The 19991-nt window shown below is 42.3% G+C and overlaps 1 protein-coding gene across 1 annotated transcript in view; it reads left to right on the forward strand.

Moving 5' to 3' along the window:
* ROBO3 (roundabout guidance receptor 3) overlaps positions 1 to 19991 on the forward strand; it is a 144841-nt gene that overhangs the window by 85278 nt on the left and 39572 nt on the right. Inside the window, exons 3-6 of the mRNA XM_063310891.1 lie at positions 6429 to 6586; positions 7500 to 7620; positions 8569 to 8707; positions 12245 to 12372. Coding sequence (XP_063166961.1) covers positions 6429 to 6586; positions 7500 to 7620; positions 8569 to 8707; positions 12245 to 12372 — 546 coding nt within the window. The remainder of the gene's footprint in view (positions 1 to 6428; positions 6587 to 7499; positions 7621 to 8568; positions 8708 to 12244; positions 12373 to 19991) is intronic.

A 19991-nucleotide genomic window follows, 5' to 3' on the forward strand; every position in this document is an offset into this window, starting at 1 on the left:
GATGCATTTGAATTGTCCCATCTAGTCTACAGCCCTGGAAACTGCTGGTTGAATTCTGTCAAAATACTAATCAGGTCCAACCCTGCTTAGCTTCAAATCTGGAAAAGGTCATCCAGGTGCTGTGATTTGCTCAGATCTGTGATATATGGCTCTTAGCAGAATTGCCACCCTTCTTATTTGACTTCCCTGTCCAATGTGTTAATCATTCTCAGACAGGTAATCAGAGTGGCCATGCCAGTTGGGGGAACTTGTGACCATAGGCTGAATGCACCCTAGAGTAGTAGTAGCTTCTGCTTCTGATGCTAATTCCTCTGTCTGTGATGAGGTTCTTCTCTCTTTAAATTCTCTCTGACATGGGAAGGGAGACAGAGGTATGTTCAGTTTTGACAAAGTGAACTGGCTGAAAATTAACAACGCATCCCCAGTTGATTGGACCAAACTAAAGTGCATCTTCCTCTAGCCCAGTTTTGCCAAGTATAATGGACAGCAGTTCTCTGGGACTTTCACATGTCTGGTGACAGAGAGGGACTAAAGTGCTACAGCACCTGCACTGCATTCAGGGTGTGATTGATCCAGTCGGTTATGTCTCTGATTAAAAGGATTGCCTGTGACAGGAAAGGCCTTGAAGGTTTTTTGCCAATTAAAGTAAATCATGGGTAAGCAACCTGGCATCTTACAGAAGATTGGATTTTAACAGACATCAACCCTGGTCAGTATAGCCAGGGCTTTGGGGAGTTAAATTTTGAAACATCCTGGAGAAAAGAGTACTTGGCCAGATGAACCAATTATCTGATTGAGAATAGTGTAGTTTATCAGTTCAGCAGTCAGATCTTGGCTGAATTCTTAAACCCAACTCTGGTTCCTTATGTCGGTTTTGGCTCCAGGGAGAATCCACACTTTCTCCCTTCTGAACAGTTCCCTGGCACTGTTTTCTGCTAGGAAAGAAGGTTGACCAATGATTGGACCCATTCCTATTCTAAAGACCACTTAGTAGTAATGATGGCAGTGTAAGTGGTAACTAATTGCTGGCACATGGTACCTCTGTTGCCATGCAGGATCTGGGAACTATGACCTCAAGGGACAGGTTGCTTAACTAATATTGTAAGCATTTTACTATGTCACTGCGTCCAGTTCCCTCCAAAGGCATCCATTTTGACAAAGCTCTTGGGTTGTAGGCATAAATATTTAATAAGCAATATATCTGTATTTTATTGCTCATTACCAGCAAGATTATTTCAGTATATTACACTTAGGTATGAATATTTATGGTGTATTACTCGGCTCAAAGTTAAATGGCTTATTGACACTCCATTAATGCCGAGTAAGCATACTCTCTTTTTTCCTCCCCCTCCTTATGCTTCCCTCCCTCCTCCTTCTCTCCTTCTTCTAAAGTGTTGAAAGATGGAGCATATGTTTCAGAAAGTAGACAAGATCCAGACACTTCTCTCTCTCTTTCTCCCTCTCTCTCTGATGGCAGAGTTGGGATGAAGCAAAGGCCAATGTAGGGCATTTACCTGAGAAATAGAGAGATTTGAGGATTATCCCAAAGGGATATGAAGATTTTGTCAAATGTTCAGGTTCAGGTTTAGCATCACAGGTTACTCTGAGCAAGCATGCCTCTTTTTTGGGGTATCTGTTTCAGCCTTAATAGCATGGCACAGAAGGCAAATTGGTGTTCCAAAAAATACAAAGACAGGCCAGAATCGGCTTCTCACAGTAACCCAATCCAGTGCTTCCAGAAAGCCAATCGATGTAGCCTGAAAACCAAGGGCTTCCTGCATGGAAACCAATATTTTTTGTTGCACTGCCCTTGAATGTGGAAGTTTCATTTATTTATTTGGCTAATAGCTTTGGCTAGGTCTCTCCCCCATGAATTTATGTAACCTCCTTTCAAAAGCTATCTAAACTATGAATCCCACCACATATCTTGTTGTAGAGAAATGCTTAAGATACATTTTCTTTTATTGATTCCAAATCTTTGGCCTGCCATTCCTTGGGTGATCTGTAAACCTGGCCATTAGAAATTGTGTTCAGTTACATACAACATCCCAAGAGGAAAATTTCTTCTGCCGTTCCATTTTGCATGATGGTATGCCCCATTTCTCCTCTTTTTTCTCAGTTGAATTGAACAAAGTGAATCCCAGATAGTGCAGGCTTTGGCTAGGCCTTTTGTTCATGTTTATCTTTTGCAGCTATCAGGCTAATGATGTTTCATTTTGAAAACAATGCTTGGGAGATAGAGTGCAATGCCAGAAGTCAATTTCATACTTGACATCCTAGTTGTGGTCAGGCACCCTCATTCTGATCAGCTCAAGGTACCTCTTTTAAACAGGAAGCTATTTCATTTTCATCTCTATAGGATGGACTGAGGGACGTGGTGGCGCTGCGGGTTAAACCGCTGAGCTGCTGAGCTTGCCAATCGGAAGGTCGGCGGTTCAAATCCGCGTGATGGGGTGAGCTCCCGTTGCTAGTCCCAGCTCCTGCCAACCTAGCAGTTCAAAAACATGCAAATGTGAGTAGATTAATAGGTACCACTTTGGCGGGCAGGTAACGGCGTTCCATTTAATCATACCGGCCACATGACCACGGAAGTGTCTACGGACAAACGCCGGCTCTTTGGCTTTGAAACGGAGATGAGCACTGCCCCCTAGAGTCAGACATGACTGGACTTAGTGTCAAGGGAAACCTTTACCTTTAGGATGGACTGAGCTTGCTTTCTCACAGCCCATCCTCCAAGTACATAGATAATTCTGCACTGGGTGTATTATTAAAATGTCATCTTGCTCATCTATTCAGGGAATGCAAGGGTCACACCTCTAGCAGATGTGAAGAGTTATACCCGTTGCTCCTTTTCCAGACAAGAACCATGACTGGCCACAATCATTCTCATATGAACTTTGATTTCTGTACATCTCATTCAGGTGTCAACTAGACACATGGGCACAACATATGTGTCTGGACCACAACTCTGCTATGTAGTGGAGAAACGCTGCACACACAAACTCACGCATTCTTTCATTGCTGTCAGGGGGAGGGGAGGGATCATTTAACACCAACCTCTGATATAAAGACAAGAGATTTCTTCTAAACACTGTAAAAGTAAGCTTACTGCAGAATATTCCCAAAATATTCATTGAAAGAGTAGACTTGTATCTTAGCTAAAGCTAAAAACAAAGTTCTAAAGTAGTTTATTTAGTTCAGAATGGTGCATTGGAGAACTAGGAAAGGTTTCATAAAAAAATCTTTCCTACCTCACCTTTTTTGCTGCCACTGACACCTGAATGAGATGTACAGATATAAAATTTCATATGAGAATGATCTTGGCAAGTCATGGCCCCTTATTTGTGATTCAGGCAGAATTATGTTCTCTGATATTGTTGGTGACATCATTAAGTCCTTTACCTTTTGTTTTACCCCAGTTCTCCAGTGCCCAGTTTAACAGCTTGATGTTCTAACCACACTATTTAGCCAATAAAATGTTGCAGTGTAATAATATCTCAGGTCAAATGACTGTATGGGTAAGGAGTTGCAGGTAGCACCTAACAGCACTTTGAGAGAGGGCTTAACACTGACAAAGCTTAGAAGGGTCTTTAAAAATAAGTACTCCTCTTCTACTTTGCATCCCATAGTCAAGGTGACATTGTGCTTCAGCCATACAGTAGCTTAAAATGGAATCTTTCATGTTTCAGCTTTCTAATTGGTTATGGGCTCTTTAGTGTCAACTCTAAGCTCTTGGTTATGGGCTCTTTAGTGTCAACTCTTAGCAACCACATGGAAAGATTTCCTCAAGGAGGATCCTGTCCCCAACCTGGTCCTTCAGGTCTTCCAATGGTGCCCCTATCGCCCCTGTAATTGAGTCCGTCCTTTAGACAGTTGCTGCTAATTCAAACCAACTGGCTTTGCTTCCACCCTTTTCCTGTTTTCAGGGGATCACTTCCCCAGGGGCCTCGGGATCAGTACATGGATGAATAGTCATGTGTCCAAAGCACAAGGCAAACCCTCTGGAATCATAAAGTCAGGCGAAATGAAATGTTGTTTCTGCTGTTGCTCTTTTGCTGGCTGCAGCTACTCTGGTGTGTTTTACAAGTCGAGGAAATCTCTGCAATGCCATAAATAGCCTCTGACAGGCAGTTGTGCAATAAAACCCTGACATTTCCCTGTAATGGTTATAAAATGCTGAATTATTTTGGCAAGCAGCGGCTGATTAGGGAACAACTCTGAGAAGGAATAATTAGTCATGCAGTGGTAAATACATGAGGCAGCCTAAGGGGTGGTGGATTTGCAGGGTCCTTAATAATTCAGATGAGGCAGAAAGAGGCTGAGCAAAAAAGCCCAGATTTCACCTGTGAAAAGGCACAAGCCTGTCTGGCTTTGTTTTATCCGCAGGTTGTCATGAGATGCTGGTCCTTCTAAATCTTGATGCTGGTGCTTTGCTTTTTTAATGTCTTCCATATCTCTTTCATTGCCTTCCAAAGCAACCAATTCACAATACAGGATTTTGGGATTTTGTTTTGGGAATTGTTTTAGAGGAAAGATGCTGGCAGCCCTTACTTGGTTTACAAGGGGGCTCAGTGATCATCTCAAGAGGAGGTGAATTTTAGAAGGCCCCCTATTCTTTCCTCTCTCATTGCTGCTGGGGAGCTAAAACTCTGACACCCATGGGAGACTCTTTTATAGAAGGTCTCCAGCAGACATGCTTTTTATCCAACAAACTCTTGTGTGTGTGTGTGTGTCAGCCCCTTCTGCAATACAGTGACAAAACTTCTCTTGCTTTGCGTGTTTCTTTCTTATCCCCCTGGCCAAGGAAAAGTTCACGAATGGAGATTGTTTTGGAAATATACAGAGCTATTTCCTCATTTGGGAGAAAATAATACAGCATCTCCTGTTCCTTTGGTCTAAGAAACACCAATCAAATACTCTTACCCTTAACTTTGACACCACTATTTTATTAATGTTCCATTAATAATAAAATTAATCTGCATGGGAACTATATCCCATCAGTGTATTGACAGTCCCATTCCTGGAACACTCAATATACACTCCAACTGGTCCCACTGATACGATTTTCTCTTTTTTACAATCTGGGTTCCCCCCACCTTCTTTTCTGCAGTGCCAAGTATAGTATGTTTCAAACTTGTGGTATTTTCAGCTTCAAGTGTGAAACGTTGCTAGGGGAAGATGCACACTACTTATATAAGTGGCTTTTGATAGAGATTGAAACAGGCTAAAAGGGATTAAGATGGGGTCATCAGCTTGTGAAACTGACAATGGAATAGCAAAGACAACTAACATTGACAATAGAATTGATTGAATTCATAAATTCAATTGAGAATTGATAAATTGAAATTGACAATAGACTAGAATAGAAAAGGCAACTAACCAGGGGTTGAGGGTGGGGGGAGACGTCCTGATATCTGCTTCCCCCAAGAGATTGGCAATCAGGAAAGAATTTCTTTCTTTTCTTGAATTGTGTCACATCGTTATTAGATGGCAGGGCTGAATGGATCAAGTTGTGAGCCTATGCATATTCCCAGACAGACCATTGGATTTCACATCCCTTCCTACTTTCCCTGCAGTAATGAAATGTGTGCCTTGAGTTTATTAAGTTATAACCAATGCAGATTTTTCCTTTTCTCTTTCCCACGTACTTATTGGGCAGCAATTGAGATTTGGAACCCCATGTGCCAAAAAGCTTCCAGAGTAGACCTTCTTGCCCAGGCATGCAAGTTTGCCCTGGGGAAGGCAATTGTCAGGCTCTATTCAGGTTTTTTGCAAGCCACATTGCTTTGGAAAAAGTGTCCAAAGAGATTAGGCTTGCTTAGGAAAATTGCCATATTGCACTTGGCAAAGGTGAGGCGTATTTTGCTTGCAAACTCTCATGCATCCCTCTAGGCCATATGGCAAAGCTGGCCCTATTGGGGCATATACCGGATAGCAGAGGGAGCAGCTGTTAAGTTGAGTGCTGTTTCCAGCGTGGGAGTTGTTAGTTCCTGCTGCCCTTAAAGCTGGGTCCAGATAGCAGTGAGGAAATGAGGTGGAGGGAGGTATGAAATAAATACCACAGTGATGGAAAGCAGTGGGGTCAGTTCTTTGCAATAGGGCAGGAAGGCCTGTTTTGGTGAAGAGATTTGGAAAACGGGCATTTCAATGAGATCCAGATCCTGTTTTCTCAAAATTTATAATTTGCTAGCTTTCTGGGTTAGCCAAGATGCCTGTGTACTTCTTTTCCACCATACAGTATTTTTTAAAGAATGCTTCATGCTGTCTTTTATGGGCAAAAGAGCTTCTTGGAGGATGCAAAGCAGGAATATTTGTTTGTTTGTTTGTTTCATTTGTCCCTGCCCATCTCCATGTGTTTCCTTGGCTCCTACCTCAATCTCTCTGCTGCTAGTCTCATCCCTTGTTCACGGCCTTCCTTTTTCTTGCAGTCTTAAGAGATGACTTCCGGCAGGCTCCCAGTGATGTGGTGGTAGCGGCTGGTGAGCCAGCAGTGATGGAGTGCATCCCGCCAAGAGGCCATCCGGAGCCCACCATTTCCTGGAAGAAGAACAGCATCCGCATCAGTGACAAGGAAGAGCGCATCACGGTGAGATTGAGAATCTCTGCTTTTTGTACACACATTGCATATCAGGATTGAAAAACTTAGGAAAATGCCTTGGGTCAATGGGCCAAGCTGAGATTATTTATCTTCTGGTCCATGACACCATTCCTGAGCTCTCACTCCTCCTAATCAACTAACTTCCCACCAGCAGTGTTATGTAAACTGCTTATTGGAGGATTAACCAGGCTTCCAACACCCACATATGAGATTAAGAAACAGGTCCCATGAAAACAACGCTTCCCTAGGCAGTTGCTGTGTGGTATTTTATCCTCAGAAGGGAACAGTAAAAGAGGAACAAATGGACAGGTATGGGTAGGCGAAGCCTCAACCTGCCCTGGAGGCATTACCCCAAGTTGTCCCATCATAGGGTTGTTTTTTTTTAATATTCCCTTTGGATGGGAAAAAAAATTAAAAGCAGAAGGAAGTCACTACGTCCCAGCCTGCTTTGTGGCAACTGGGAGATCTAAAAGCATGGCCACAGGATGACTACCTCTTTCCCACCTAGCATGCTCTGGTCCTTTCCATTAACCAATGTCATCTTGTTGGATCCTAGAGTTGTGCCTTCTTGGTGGCAGTGCCTGCCCTATGGAACAGCTTCCCCTTGGAAATCCAGATAGCCCCTACACTGTTAGGCTTTTGCAGCACTTCGAAGACCTGGCCATTTCCCTAGGCATTTGGGCCAGGAGGTTAGGTGAACTCTGCTGTTGCTGATGTGTTTTCTTTTTGTGGGAGTTACTGTTGTGGCACCCAAGGGTGAGTTTGATCACTAGTAGAAGGGCTGACTAGGTCACTCATGACACGCAAGCAAGGCCAGAGTGCCAGTCGCTATCAAAATATCGGCCTAGAACAGGCCTGTGGATGGAGACCTTAGAGCCTTTTCTTGGCCTTCTTTTTTTAGATCCGAGGTGGGAAGTTGATGATGTCCAACACCAGAAAGAGTGATGCTGGAATGTACATCTGTGTGGCCACCAATATGGTAGGCGAACGGGATAGCGAACCTGCAGAACTGGTGGTTTTTGGTACGTAGAAGCAGGGTTCTGGTGGATTCTACTGGAGCAGAGGAACAAGCTGAGTTTCCTTGGGTCCAACTAGAAGAAGTTCTTCCATGGGAGAACTGTATTTTTTTTTTAAGTTTAGAAGTTGTAGGGTAGAAATGAGGGAAATGGAAGAAGTTAATTCTTTTCACTTAACTTGGGGAAGAGAGAGGTTGAAAACTGTATTATCTTAGAGCAAACTGTTTGAGGAGGTGCCTGCTGGCAGTGTGTAGGACTAACAGGTAGGGCTATCACCAAAATTGGATTGAGCTACTTTTCCAATCTTTTTGCAAGTTTCTTTTTTCCTGGACTTTCCATTTTCTTTTCTACCTATTGGACCACAGGAGAAGAGTCAGATTGCTCTTTGCAAGATAACTGAGCTGAGTACTGGGACTGTGCAAAGATTTGTGCAGGCAATTCACTCAAATCACCCTCTTGATCAAATTGGCAAATCTGGTTGATCTGTTGAATCAGGTGCTTTGAGATCAATTTGATGCGCATTTGTGCAAGTCCAAGTGCATCTCTTTTTTTCCAAATTGAATGAATGATTGAAATCAATTTGATTCAGTGCCCCAGAGTGATGGCTTGGATTGAATTGACTCAACTCATCCCACTGTATTAACAATTTGAATCCAATCTTGGGTGGTTCACATGCCACTACAGATTGCTTGCAGCAGGATTAGGAAATTAAGTTGAGGTAGCCCCAGGGCCATTAGTCATTCACTGTCTCCTACTCAAAATCTTTTTTCCCAGTACCGCAAACATGCTTTAGTCATCCCTCTTTCTTTCCCCTAGTCTCAATCGCATCTGCTTTAATTATAATGGAGAAGGCCAAGCCAAGCTTCTGAGATCTCAGCAGTAGTTCTAAAATAGCAGATGGCTCCATACCCTGTTCTTGTCCTTTGCCTTTGAAACACTTTATGATCCTGACAGAACGGCCCACTTTCATCAAGAGGCCCATAAATCAGGTGGTCCTCGCCGAAGACACCGTGAATTTCCACTGTGAGGTGCAGGGGGACCCAGTACCAACATCCCGGTGGCGAAAAGAGGAAGGAGAACTTCCTCGAGGGAGGTAAGTGGCAACTGGAAGTTCTCAGCCCATAGTTAGGATTCTTCCTGTGCTGAAATCTGCCTTGTAATTTTCTTCCCCTGAAAAGAGCATCCTGTTTTTCTACCTTATTATCACACTGCTTAAGCATTTCTTTCTGATTTTTCTGGATGGCTTTTTGAGCAGAGCTGATTGTTGGGAGTAGTGGATGGGGCTACTGTTGTTTGTTTTGCCTTGTTATCAATCTTTCTGTCACTTGAAGCCTCCCTGGCTGAATGTAACGTTCAGTGAGAATGGCTATGGGAGACAGGACAAAGAACCGCAGACTAGACTGCCATCATGCAAAAGGTATCTCAGCCCACAGAAGGAAAAGGGCAATGGGAAGCATCTCAGAAGGAATCCTCCCTAGTTTTCTGGAAACTAAAAGGAAAGGAGGGGAGAAATGCTTTCAGTCTTGCAAGATTCTTTTACTGTAACCTTACAATAAAGGTAGTGTTAGTACTCGTGGTTCTTGTCTGATCTACCTTGAAGATCTGACCCTGCCTGCCCTTCCCTGTCTGAAAAAGACATGGGAGGAATTCCTTCACAATGTCTTTCCTAGGAGAAGTCAGGGAGGCTGTGGACTGCAGGAGAGAAGATCGTACAGGGCACCAGAGGTTCCTCAGGCACACCTCTTGGCACCATGTAACTCAGCAAAATTCAGGAACACCTTCAACTAGAACGATCCGACTGCTTTTTTCTTTAAAAAAAAAATCAGAAGCAAATTCATCAACCTGAATAGGAATTGGGAGAAAAAAATGTGGGAGAACTTGTAAGGATTGCAGTTGATGGCCTTTTCCTTAGCACTTACCAAACGGCGTCATTGGCATCATTCGTTTTCCCAGTTGTACAAGGAGAGCCATCAGGCCCTTTGCATTTTAAAATGACAAGCGCAAGAAATGACAAGCAGTAACAATAATAGCTGACAACAATTTCCAGATTCAAATGAAGGAGTCTTTTGCCATGCTACAGAGCCTGCAAAGGTCAGTCGATTACTGTCAAAGCGTTAGTGTTGAAATGGGACCATTGTTCAGATACCCTTGTCTTGATTTCAGGGTGACAAAGAGCTTAATCCCCTGGATAATCGTGCATGAGGCACAACAGAGCTGACAGTAAATATCATTACAGGCAATTGCACTAGTTGCTGTGCAGTTAGACAGACCTCTTTTTCCCCCCTTCTGAATGTACTAATAAGAAAACAGAACACATTTTTGGAGACAGGGAATGGAGAATAAGTTTACTAATGAGAAGAAAGACTAGGTTTCCTGTATTGGTAACCATAGAAAGTCACTTAACATGATTAAATTAGATAACACAACATGGGGACAGCTTGATTTTTCATGCAACCAAGAATCCAAGGGAAGGTGGTAGTTGATAAGAATAATTGTTTGGATTTTGCTCTCTAGTTCTTTTTTTCTGTTTCTTTTTTTGGTTGCTGGAAGCAGTAGAATATGTAGCTCACATGCATGAGAAGGAACACATTCAAGCTCTTTGCTCAATAGAAGAGTTCACCATTCATATGTACCAGACCTAGCTTGCAGATAGTCTTCCAGAACTGACATGCAGAGCTATAGCTTGGAAGAAACTTTATAGAGTTGGGTTTTACATGCACAAAGTCCAAGGTTCAATGTCTGGTGTATTTATTTTAAAGGATCTTACGTAACTTGGGTTTTAGGAATGAACTGGGCTGAGATCTTGAGGAATCAGTTCCAGTCAGTGACAGTCACTCTTAGAAATACAGAAAAGTTGGTCGCTGCAGTCATTACAAGTGCAAGCCATTGTTTTTAGAAGCTATCATTTGTCCCAAGCAATGGAAGGGAGAAGGTACAAAAAGATTTCTCATGTACAAAAAGAGAGAAGAGAGAATTTCATTGTTCAAAATCCATGAAGTCTTGTTCTCCAAACATCAGACAATAGTTTAGTGCTATACTTCTGTCAATCCAGGGAGATTTAGTTGTCTTTTCTGCAAGTGGTTTTCTCAGGGCAAGGTCAGTTCCAGAACCGTTCCAGTTAAGAAAGGTTTGTTCTACTGCTGAGAGTATTTTGCTCCTGGGGAAAAAACAACAACAAAAAGGAATCCACTTGCCAGACAGAACCAGTTTTTTTTAATCTAGAGTTCTTGAGCCCTCATCTCAGATGCCCGGGAGACCACTGCGGTTATCCTGTGGTGAGGGGGGAAGGCATTCAGGCAGCCACCCTCCTAAGCGACACTGTGTTATATTGACTGATGCCGTTGCTTCTGTAATGAGTTTAAAATGTGAGTGTAATGGAAATGAAATGTTTGTGACATTATGTTGAAAAATGAATTTGATACTAGGCTGTTTATCGTAATGATAGCTGCTGTGGGATCATCTGTATACAAAAAAATATATACAGTACCGCCTCTACGACAACCCCGACTGCTACTGGTTTTACATGCTGAAGCCTCAAATTTAAAACTGGTTTGAGGGACAACTTCCTGCTAAGCCAGCCTGTTACCCTTTTTTTAAAAAAATTAAATTAGTACTGAAAAAAATTTACAGAATAAAAACATTTAAAGGAAAAATAAAATAAAGGAAAGTAAAAGAAGAGTGGTGAGAAAAGAATAAAGAATGGAAAGAGAAAGAGAAAGAGAAAGAAAGACAAAATATAAAGAAATGGCTTCTGATCTTCTTTAGAGTTGTTAAAAATGCCAATTTTATCCTGTCTCTAAGGTTACATCATAACTCCCTTCTTTCCATAATTACCTTTCTAATCATTAAACCTAAAAATCACAAATACATTTTTTTTCCATTTTCAACAAAAAGTCCATAAAGTGTTTCCAGTCATTGACAAATGCAGTTGTTGTCTTTTCTCTAATTAACCAAGTCAATTTTGCTATCTCTGCAAATTCTGTCATCTTCACCACCATTCCTCCATTGTGGGTATTTCAGTCTTTCCACCTTTGGGCATATAATAATCTTGCTGCAGTTACCAGGTACAAAAACAACTGTCCAGCCAGCCTGTTATCCTAATATAAACCTCTTAATCCATGTTTTCTCAGTTATCCAGCCTGGATTTTGAGTTCCTTGGAAGGAAGGACAACCTGTGTTCACACAATATACTTAATCAGATCAGTTGAAGAGGTAGCAGATGCATTTGCATAATCTGCTGGACTTGCTTTGGTTGAGGTTGGAGAGGGGTGTGTGTGTGTGGTTTAGCTTATTGTGCAAACCACCCCTTTTGGTTTATAGTTCAGGGTAGATCTCATAAAATGGGTCAGTTCAGAACCCAGATCAGACATGGGGTCTGGAATGTAGCAAGTCTGTACTATTGGGTAGATTCAGGCACTGTTCTGAGTTATAATGTAAGTTGGTGAGTTTTGTTTTATTACTTATTTACTTATTCAATGTATATACGTGACTTCAGAAAGTCACACAAACCAAGCTGTTGAGATTTCTAAATGATGGTTCATGGTTAAGGCCATTGTGTGAGCCCAACCCATGGTGGCTTATTCCAGAAACTTAACACAGCCATTGACATCCTTTTTTCCTTCAAACCAAGATCCGAGGTCCAGAATGATAATACCTTGCACATCAGCCGAGTGAATGCAGAAGATGAGGGTACTTATACTTGTGTGGCTGAGAACAGCGTGGGCAAATCTGAGGCTTCGGGATCCCTCAGTGTGCATGGTAAGTAGGTGTGAGCAGACTGCAGAGTCTGGCTGCTGAAGAACTATGGACAAAGCAGATCAACGTGGGGATGGGTCATGCGGTCCTTGGTGTAGCCAAGGCAGCTTTGTTTGGCTTGATGCTTAGCAGTTCTGATCAATCAAGGCAGATACCAAGAGCTGATGGCAACAGAAAGATTGTAAAGCAGGGATGGGTGTTCACATGCACTCCAGACATCTGGGACTACAGCTTCCAAGCTGTAGTCAGAAGAAATGGTGTTGTAGTCTAAACATCCAGAAAGCATCCAGTTAATGACAGTTCCAGAAGTGGACACAGGAACACGTTGCATATATTTCTTGTAGAGCGTCCCCTTTTTTTCCTCCATCCAAAATAAATTATATGTTTCTTTTGGGGCCCAGCTCTTTTTCCCCCCAACTACAGAGCTGTGTTAAGATTATGCCCCTAAAATTTGACAACAGACTGCAAAATAACAAGGTTAGAATGTTCCAGGCTTTTTTTTTAAATAAATAAAACAGCTGCATTCAGCTTCTGATAAACACAGAGTAAAGTTTGCTTTACAAAACAACAACAACAACAACAACCTGGGAGCAGGAGTTAAATATTCTGGGCCCTTCTCATCCTAAGACATCACCTTATCACTGAAATGCCCCCTAGAACAGCTGGGAAAGCCCACACACAAAGCCCAGCCATAAAAAGATGGTCTGCCTCTGCATCTTGGTTAAAGAAATATGCAGCTGCTTAGAAAGGTGGTCTACGGTCACACCGTTCACTTATTTAATAGAAACAAGCCACCATGTTATTAAAAACCAAACTAAACCTTTAAAATATATGCACAACAAAATTCCTGGCCAATTGCTAAAGATTGAAAGTAAACCTAAAGAGTCAGCTCCTTTTCTTAGTAATAACTCTGACCTCAAAAACTCACCCTAAACAGGGAGGTGTTGTGATAGTAGTAAGGGAGTCTCAAGGTCTGCTTATCTCCAAGAAGAAGGGACTCTGTGACCTTAAAATGCTTTGAGCACATCTATCCTTTCTCATTTATTGCAACAATTTGTATGCCATAGCTTGCAACATCCAAGCATACGTTGCATATTATAAAATCAGAAAAAATGCCTAGCTCACTCTGCTAGGGTCAACTACTGAGGTCTGAAGGCCATGCAGAAAAAGGTTGTTTTTGCCCCATTCTTAAATGACCATATGGGTACCATCTTGCAGGGCCGCAACTGGGGAGGGGCAAGCGGGGCATGTGCCCCTGGTGCCACACGGGGGGGGGGGGGGCAAAATGACAAATAGTATTTGTTTCCTGAATGTTTGTCGCGGGGTGGGGGGCACGGAATCCAAGTTTGCCCCAGGTGACACAGACCCTAGTTGCCACACTGCCATCTTGACCTTGGTAGGCAAAGTATTCCACAGTGAAGGGGCTGCTAGTGAGAGGGCCAGCTTATGGGTCCCTGTCCTCTGAATCTCTCATGGGTTGGACAGCTACCCTATCCTTCTCGGTTAGATGGCATTGGATGGGCACATTCCCCCTGGAGCAAGTGGTCCTGAAGGTAATGAGGACGCAAGCTCTCAAGGGTTTTGTGGGTGAGCACTGGCACCTTGAATTGGGGACTTTCTATTGATTTGACAACCAGAAGAGTGCCAGTCTGGCTTCTGATACCTTTATCCTCTAATTCTTTAAGCATTCATGTCAGCCTTATTTAATCAAACGCATCTCATACTTTTTTTATTTTTGTTTTTCTCATATGTTCTCTTTGGTCCAGTTGGCCCATTCTGTAAGTATCCATTTCATCACATATCATTGCTGCATGCTGGTATGGGTTAGGGTACATGATCAGGTTTTTGCATGCTTCTTTTCCTTTCAAGCCACAGTGGGAACAGATTGATTTTTATGGATGACGAGGTGGGCCCCAAATTATCTTTCCTGCTGTCCAGATGAACTAATTGACTCATAATCTTTGAAGCAAATTAGAAAATAAGATATTGTGGGTACAATCCAGTACATATTCTTTCAAAAGTTTGGGTTCTGAACATGTGGGAGATTTACTCTCAGGTAATGGCACATAAAATCACAGCCTGATCATGCAATCAATTGTCTCTACTCACTGAGTAGTCCCATGATTTCAAGGAGACATTCAAGTAAGTGTGTATAATATTGCAGTCACAGTTTCTTAATTTCTTTGGGATGCCAGAGTTCAACCATAATCTTACCTAGATCATATTTTCATCATTCTGTTTCTTAAAGTGTTTGTGCTTTGTGGGTTTACAAATAAAGGACATGGAATGGCTTCTTCTTATGGATGATGGAAAAAGAGATGCATGATCAGGCCTGTTTTGTAGGGCTAATATTGAAATTTGTCTAGAGGCACTAACCTGAAGTGATACCTAGCAATGATACAAGTATTTATGATGGTCAAGATCCTAGCTTACAAAGGAGCAAAGAGAGGAACTTGTAAGTTAACAACATTTCCCTCTGTTTCCCTCCAGAGGGAAAGCACAGAAATAGAATTCACAGAACAACTTTGCTTCCAAAGCAAACAACAACTGCACTGATAAATAATCCCATGCATTAAGCTAATCAAACGTTTACATTGTTACTGTTCTATCTTCCATGAATATTAGCTTACCTTCTTGGATTTTTCCATAGCCAGCAGATCAGGACCAAAAGGTCGCATTATATCAAGCTGATGTCAACCGTATAATCTGCTAAGTCATTTTGGCATCAATGGGGACGTGTGTGTTTGAATAGGCAAAGATTGAAGGAGGGTGACTGCTACTTCCCCACTATCACTTCGATCTGAATTCTCAGTGAAAAAACTGTGCAAACCATTCTCAGTTTTCTATTGATCATTGTGGCCGTTAAAAGAAAACTAGAAAGCCATTAGGACAACAAGGTGCAGTTTATTGGCCTATGTTGTGGCAATCGATTTAAGAGAGAATGCGCCAAGGGAAGTTTCAGCTCATATTTAACTTCATTATTCAATGTAAAAAGATTCACAACAAGATTCTCCTTTATTCTTCTTCACCTTATTCTTCCAATTTGCTACCTAACTCTAAGCACTACATTTTTCACTCTCAATTTCCCTCAACTCTAATGTTCATGTTTCAGCCTTTCCTTTGGAGGACGGGGGTCTTAACATACTGCCCAACTATCTATCCCAATGTTTTTCAAACTTGGCAACTTTAAGATGCATGGACTTCAAGAATTCCCAGAATTCCCCATCCAGCATGCTTTAAGATGTGTGGACTTCAACTCCCAGAATTCCCCACCCAGCGTGCTGACTAGGGGAATCTGAGAGTTGAAGTCCACAAATCATAAAGTTGCCAAGTTTGAAAAACACTGATCTATCCTAACCTTATCCCAAGTAGCAGCCATTGCATTACAACAGGGTTTCTCAATCAGGGTTCCATGGAAGCCTAGGGTTCTGCGAGCGGTCACTAGGGGTTCCCTGGGAGATCACGATTTATTTAAAAAATTATTTCAAATTCAGGCAACTTCATATTAAAGTTTCGTTCTTTATTTTTAGTTTAAGAACACTGTTAACGTATATTCAGGCCTACACATGAAACAAATACAATAATTTTGTAACTTCTAGCCTATATTTGAGCCTGAATTTGCAGGGGTTCCCTGAGGCCTGAAAGGTATTTCAAGGGTTCCTCCAGGGTCAAAAAGTTGAGAAAGGCTGCATTACAAGCTCATCTTGTAAATAAGTTAGAAAAGGAGAATCAGGTACATAAGTAAACATATATCCTTCCCTCACATTAAGTTCTTTAAGCACAGACTTAGACCTAACATGTCAGCCAAACCCAGATGAACCAGCATTTGGGGTGTATAGAAGCTAGCATTTATCATCAGCAACAAGTCATGGTTTTTGGAATAGTGGCTGCTCTAAGTTTCAACATAAGCCAATGACTTTGGCTAAAGATCAATGCATGATAGACAGGGCTTGTAAAATAACAACATGTATGCATTTATTAATCAGCCCTGTGACTTAGCATGTTCTGCAAACAGCTTATAAACATTCAGTAATATGCACATGGGGAATTCAACACAGTTTGCAAACTTAACTGTCTTCTCAAGAAATCTTCCAGTATACATTGCAGCTGCACATTTATATCTAGAATTGAACAATACTGCCTCTGTTGCTCAATTCTTCTCTCCAAGGTATTTTCATGAAGCATATTATTCAGAAAGTTTACAGATTGCATTTCAACAAAAGATTCTCCCAGCAGTGTGGGTAATTTAAAAAAGCAGCAGCAGCTAACCAATCCATTTCAGTGACTTTCTAATATAACATGGGGTGGGCTTTCACAGATGGATATTCCATCCTGAATTATGGATCAGCTGTTCAGTGCAAGTTTTGATGCTTTGGAGGAGGCACAATAACATCAATGACCAGGCCAAGAGAACAAGATTGTACCTGTAATATAGACCTAATAAAAGCATCGCTTCCTCCTGTCTTTTCTCCTCCCTGTTTCTTCTGTGTTGAATATGAGATTGTAAACCCCTCAAGACAGGAACTTGCTTACTGACAGACTTGTAAAAATGGTTACTTTTATTGCACGGTTCAATTTTTCTCAGAAACCAAGCACTTAGCTGAAAAAGGTTTCAACAGGCTTGTAGAAATCTCTTTGGTGAAATTGCACAAGGAAGAACGTGTTTGCTGTCAAATGAAACTGTTGCACTGGGGCTTAAGATGGGCCTGCCAGCCTCCCATGTATCTGTGGCTTGCAGATCCCTAACAGGCTAAGTAGAAGCTGGGTCTTCTGTTGCTTCTGATGGCTGGCTGATGGTTGGCAAGCCTCCTCATCAGGTGCCTATTGTTTGGAGCTAATAAATCACCCCACAAGAAAGCAGGATTCGTTCTTGTAGCCATGCAGATAAGGAGCTGAAAGGTGAACAAGAAATGCTGGAGGAAGAATATCCCCCCCACCATATCTTTGGCTGTGTACCCAGCAAGGCCGTTCAATTTCCTGCTTTGGGGAGGGAGACAGCAGGAAGGGGGAGGTCTTGTTTTGCCATTGTCTCTTATCTCCATGCTGGATTTGTGGGCAACAGGAACATTTCCTCAGGCACACAAGGTCAATCTTGCCCTTGTTTTATCTTTCCTCTTTGAAGCAAGGAAGTATCAAGGAAGACAAGGCAGAGGCAGTGCTGGGGGGCAGTAATGAATTTCCTGAGTCACCATATCCCTTCCATCATCCAGCCTTGACTAGGCTTTGAAGTAACTGGGGCGGCTGTGTCTTGCTGCATGTATAATTTGGGAAGGGGGCTTTCCCAGCAATCATTAACCAAAGAGCCAAATTAACAAAAGCCCCCCCCTTCCCTCCCATTTGCATTTTGATTTGATTATACAGCAGGTGGCACCAGCAAGCTATTGCTCTGAAAGGTCAGAGGTCCCTTAACTTGCATCCAGGCACATGTTAGAGCAAATGGCCCTTGACCAGCCATCCCTTGCTGCAGCATCCTGAGACCGTTGATCTCTGCTGTGCTAACAGAATGACCCTCAGCTGAGCTACCAATAGAAAGGGTCCGCCTAGTTTCACAAATACATCCTCGTGCACTGATTGCTTGAGCATGGCTGTTGGGGACAAAGGCTGACCTTCAGCAAAGCGATGGGACTGCTGAAAAGGCTGGAGCATTCTTTGCATTGCCACCCACCCTCTCCAAGATTTATGACTGTCAAGACAAGAGGCTGCTTCCAAACGCAGTGAGGAGCGAAATACGACCCAGAGGCTCAAGTTATAAAACTGTAGACAGTTGCATCGGTGGGCCTTGACCCCAGGCTTTGATGGTTTGGAGACGATTGGGTTACCTGCATGATCCTGCCAGGCATTCAGATGTCAGGATGATAAAATCAAGACAGGAAATATCCCAAACATCTGGTTGCTCCAAAGCTCTAATAAAATCTTATGTTGGCATCTTGGAATTATAATTTACTTTTTCCTACTCCAGGTTTGTGGAATAAGATGTCAAAAAACTGCTAATTAGTGAAGGATACTGCATTATTAAAAAGTGAAATAGTAAAAGAAAAATGTGATTGGCAGTGTCTTGAGCTGCTTTACCACTGAAGTGGGATGGCTGAGATCTTACTCTTACACACACATGAGTACACAGAGATTTAAAAATAGAAAGCCCTTCTGTAGAATTCTCTTGGAATATTCCCCACCATCTCTTTTCCCATTTTGCTACATCCAGATCAGTGTTTCTCAGCCTTGGCTACTTTAAGCTGTGTGGGCTTCAACTTCCAGAATTCCCCAGCCAGCATTTCTGGCTGGGGAATTTTGGAAGCTGAAGTCCACACAGCTCAAAGTTGCTAAGGTTGAGAAACACTGATCTAGGGACTTGAGAAAAAAATAAGATTTTCCCTTGAAGTCCTATAATATATGGTAGAGAAAGAGATGTCACCTGTCTATGCTGAATTAGAATTCCCATAGTCTTTCCATTGGCCATGCTGACTGAGGCTATCAGGGGATGCAGACAGAAACTAGCCCTACTTCAGCTCTAACCATAACAAAGTAAGTAATAGACAAGCTGTTCTGGAGAGGAAATGCTTAAAGCAGGATGCTATCACCCCAAAGGCCAAGTCTGCTAACCACCTGGCTGCTTTGGGGACATGTGTTGAGTTCTTCCAAAAAAGAATTCCACTGGATGACTTCACTATAAGATGAGTTGATCAGGGGTCCTGTGTTTCTTCAGATACTCATGTCTTTGATTGGGTAGTTGTTTGATCCCTATGGTCACTTACACCAGTATTTCTGAAATAGAGTAATTTCTCTTTTTTTCTTGCCTAGGATCAAACACACCACAAAGCTTAGTTTAAGGGAACTAGTTGAAGAGATGAAAGCAACCCAGCCCTTCAGCCTTACTTCCCATTTAAATTCTATCTGCACATATTCCATTCTACCTCCCTGCCAAACATTTCTCCTGTCAATCAATAACTATTAACTATCAGCAGGGTTTTCCCCCACCCCTTTTCTTTCTATGGAAGTTGTCCAAGGGAAGATGACTGTGGACAAGGAGGGGACCAACCAAGCATACTGTTTCTCTGATGCTCACACATCTCTCCTGATTAACGTGTGGATAGCCTAGCAATCTATAACTTCATTAAGGAGAGGCTTGCAGTGCTCAGCATGACAATGGCACACCTGAAGGTGGTGGGGGGTTTTTTAGTAGCATCTAATGCCCCATAAATACTTTATGGCTCTGCAAGAGGGGATAAGAACCTTCTGTCTTCCACTTCTTGGTAGTATGGGGGGGGGGGAGGAGAGAGGTGGTAAGGCAAGTGATTAGCATTTGTAAAACCTGACTGTCATTTGTCTTGCACTGAGAGCTGAGATGGGGGAAGGTTTGAAAAGAGCCAGAAGTGCTCAGAAAGAGAGGCATTTACATCCGAGACATTATTCATGGTTGGGTGGTTGATTTAGCTGACTTGTTCCTTTCTTGGCCTCCCTCAGTCTCCTTAAATGCCTTCTTCTACTGCAAATTGATATTCTTTGCATGCATGTATAGGATGGTTATTTTAAAAAAGAAAATCTCAGTGTTCTCTAAAAGTGTTCTCCTTTGTTTGGCCTTCTTTTTTTCCCCCTTTAAACTCTCTTTGGTACCTCCCAATGCT

The sequence above is a fragment of the Candoia aspera genome, chromosome 9, assembly GCF_035149785.1.
Source record: "Candoia aspera isolate rCanAsp1 chromosome 9, rCanAsp1.hap2, whole genome shotgun sequence".
Classification (NCBI taxonomy): Eukaryota; Metazoa; Chordata; class Lepidosauria; order Squamata; family Boidae; genus Candoia; species Candoia aspera.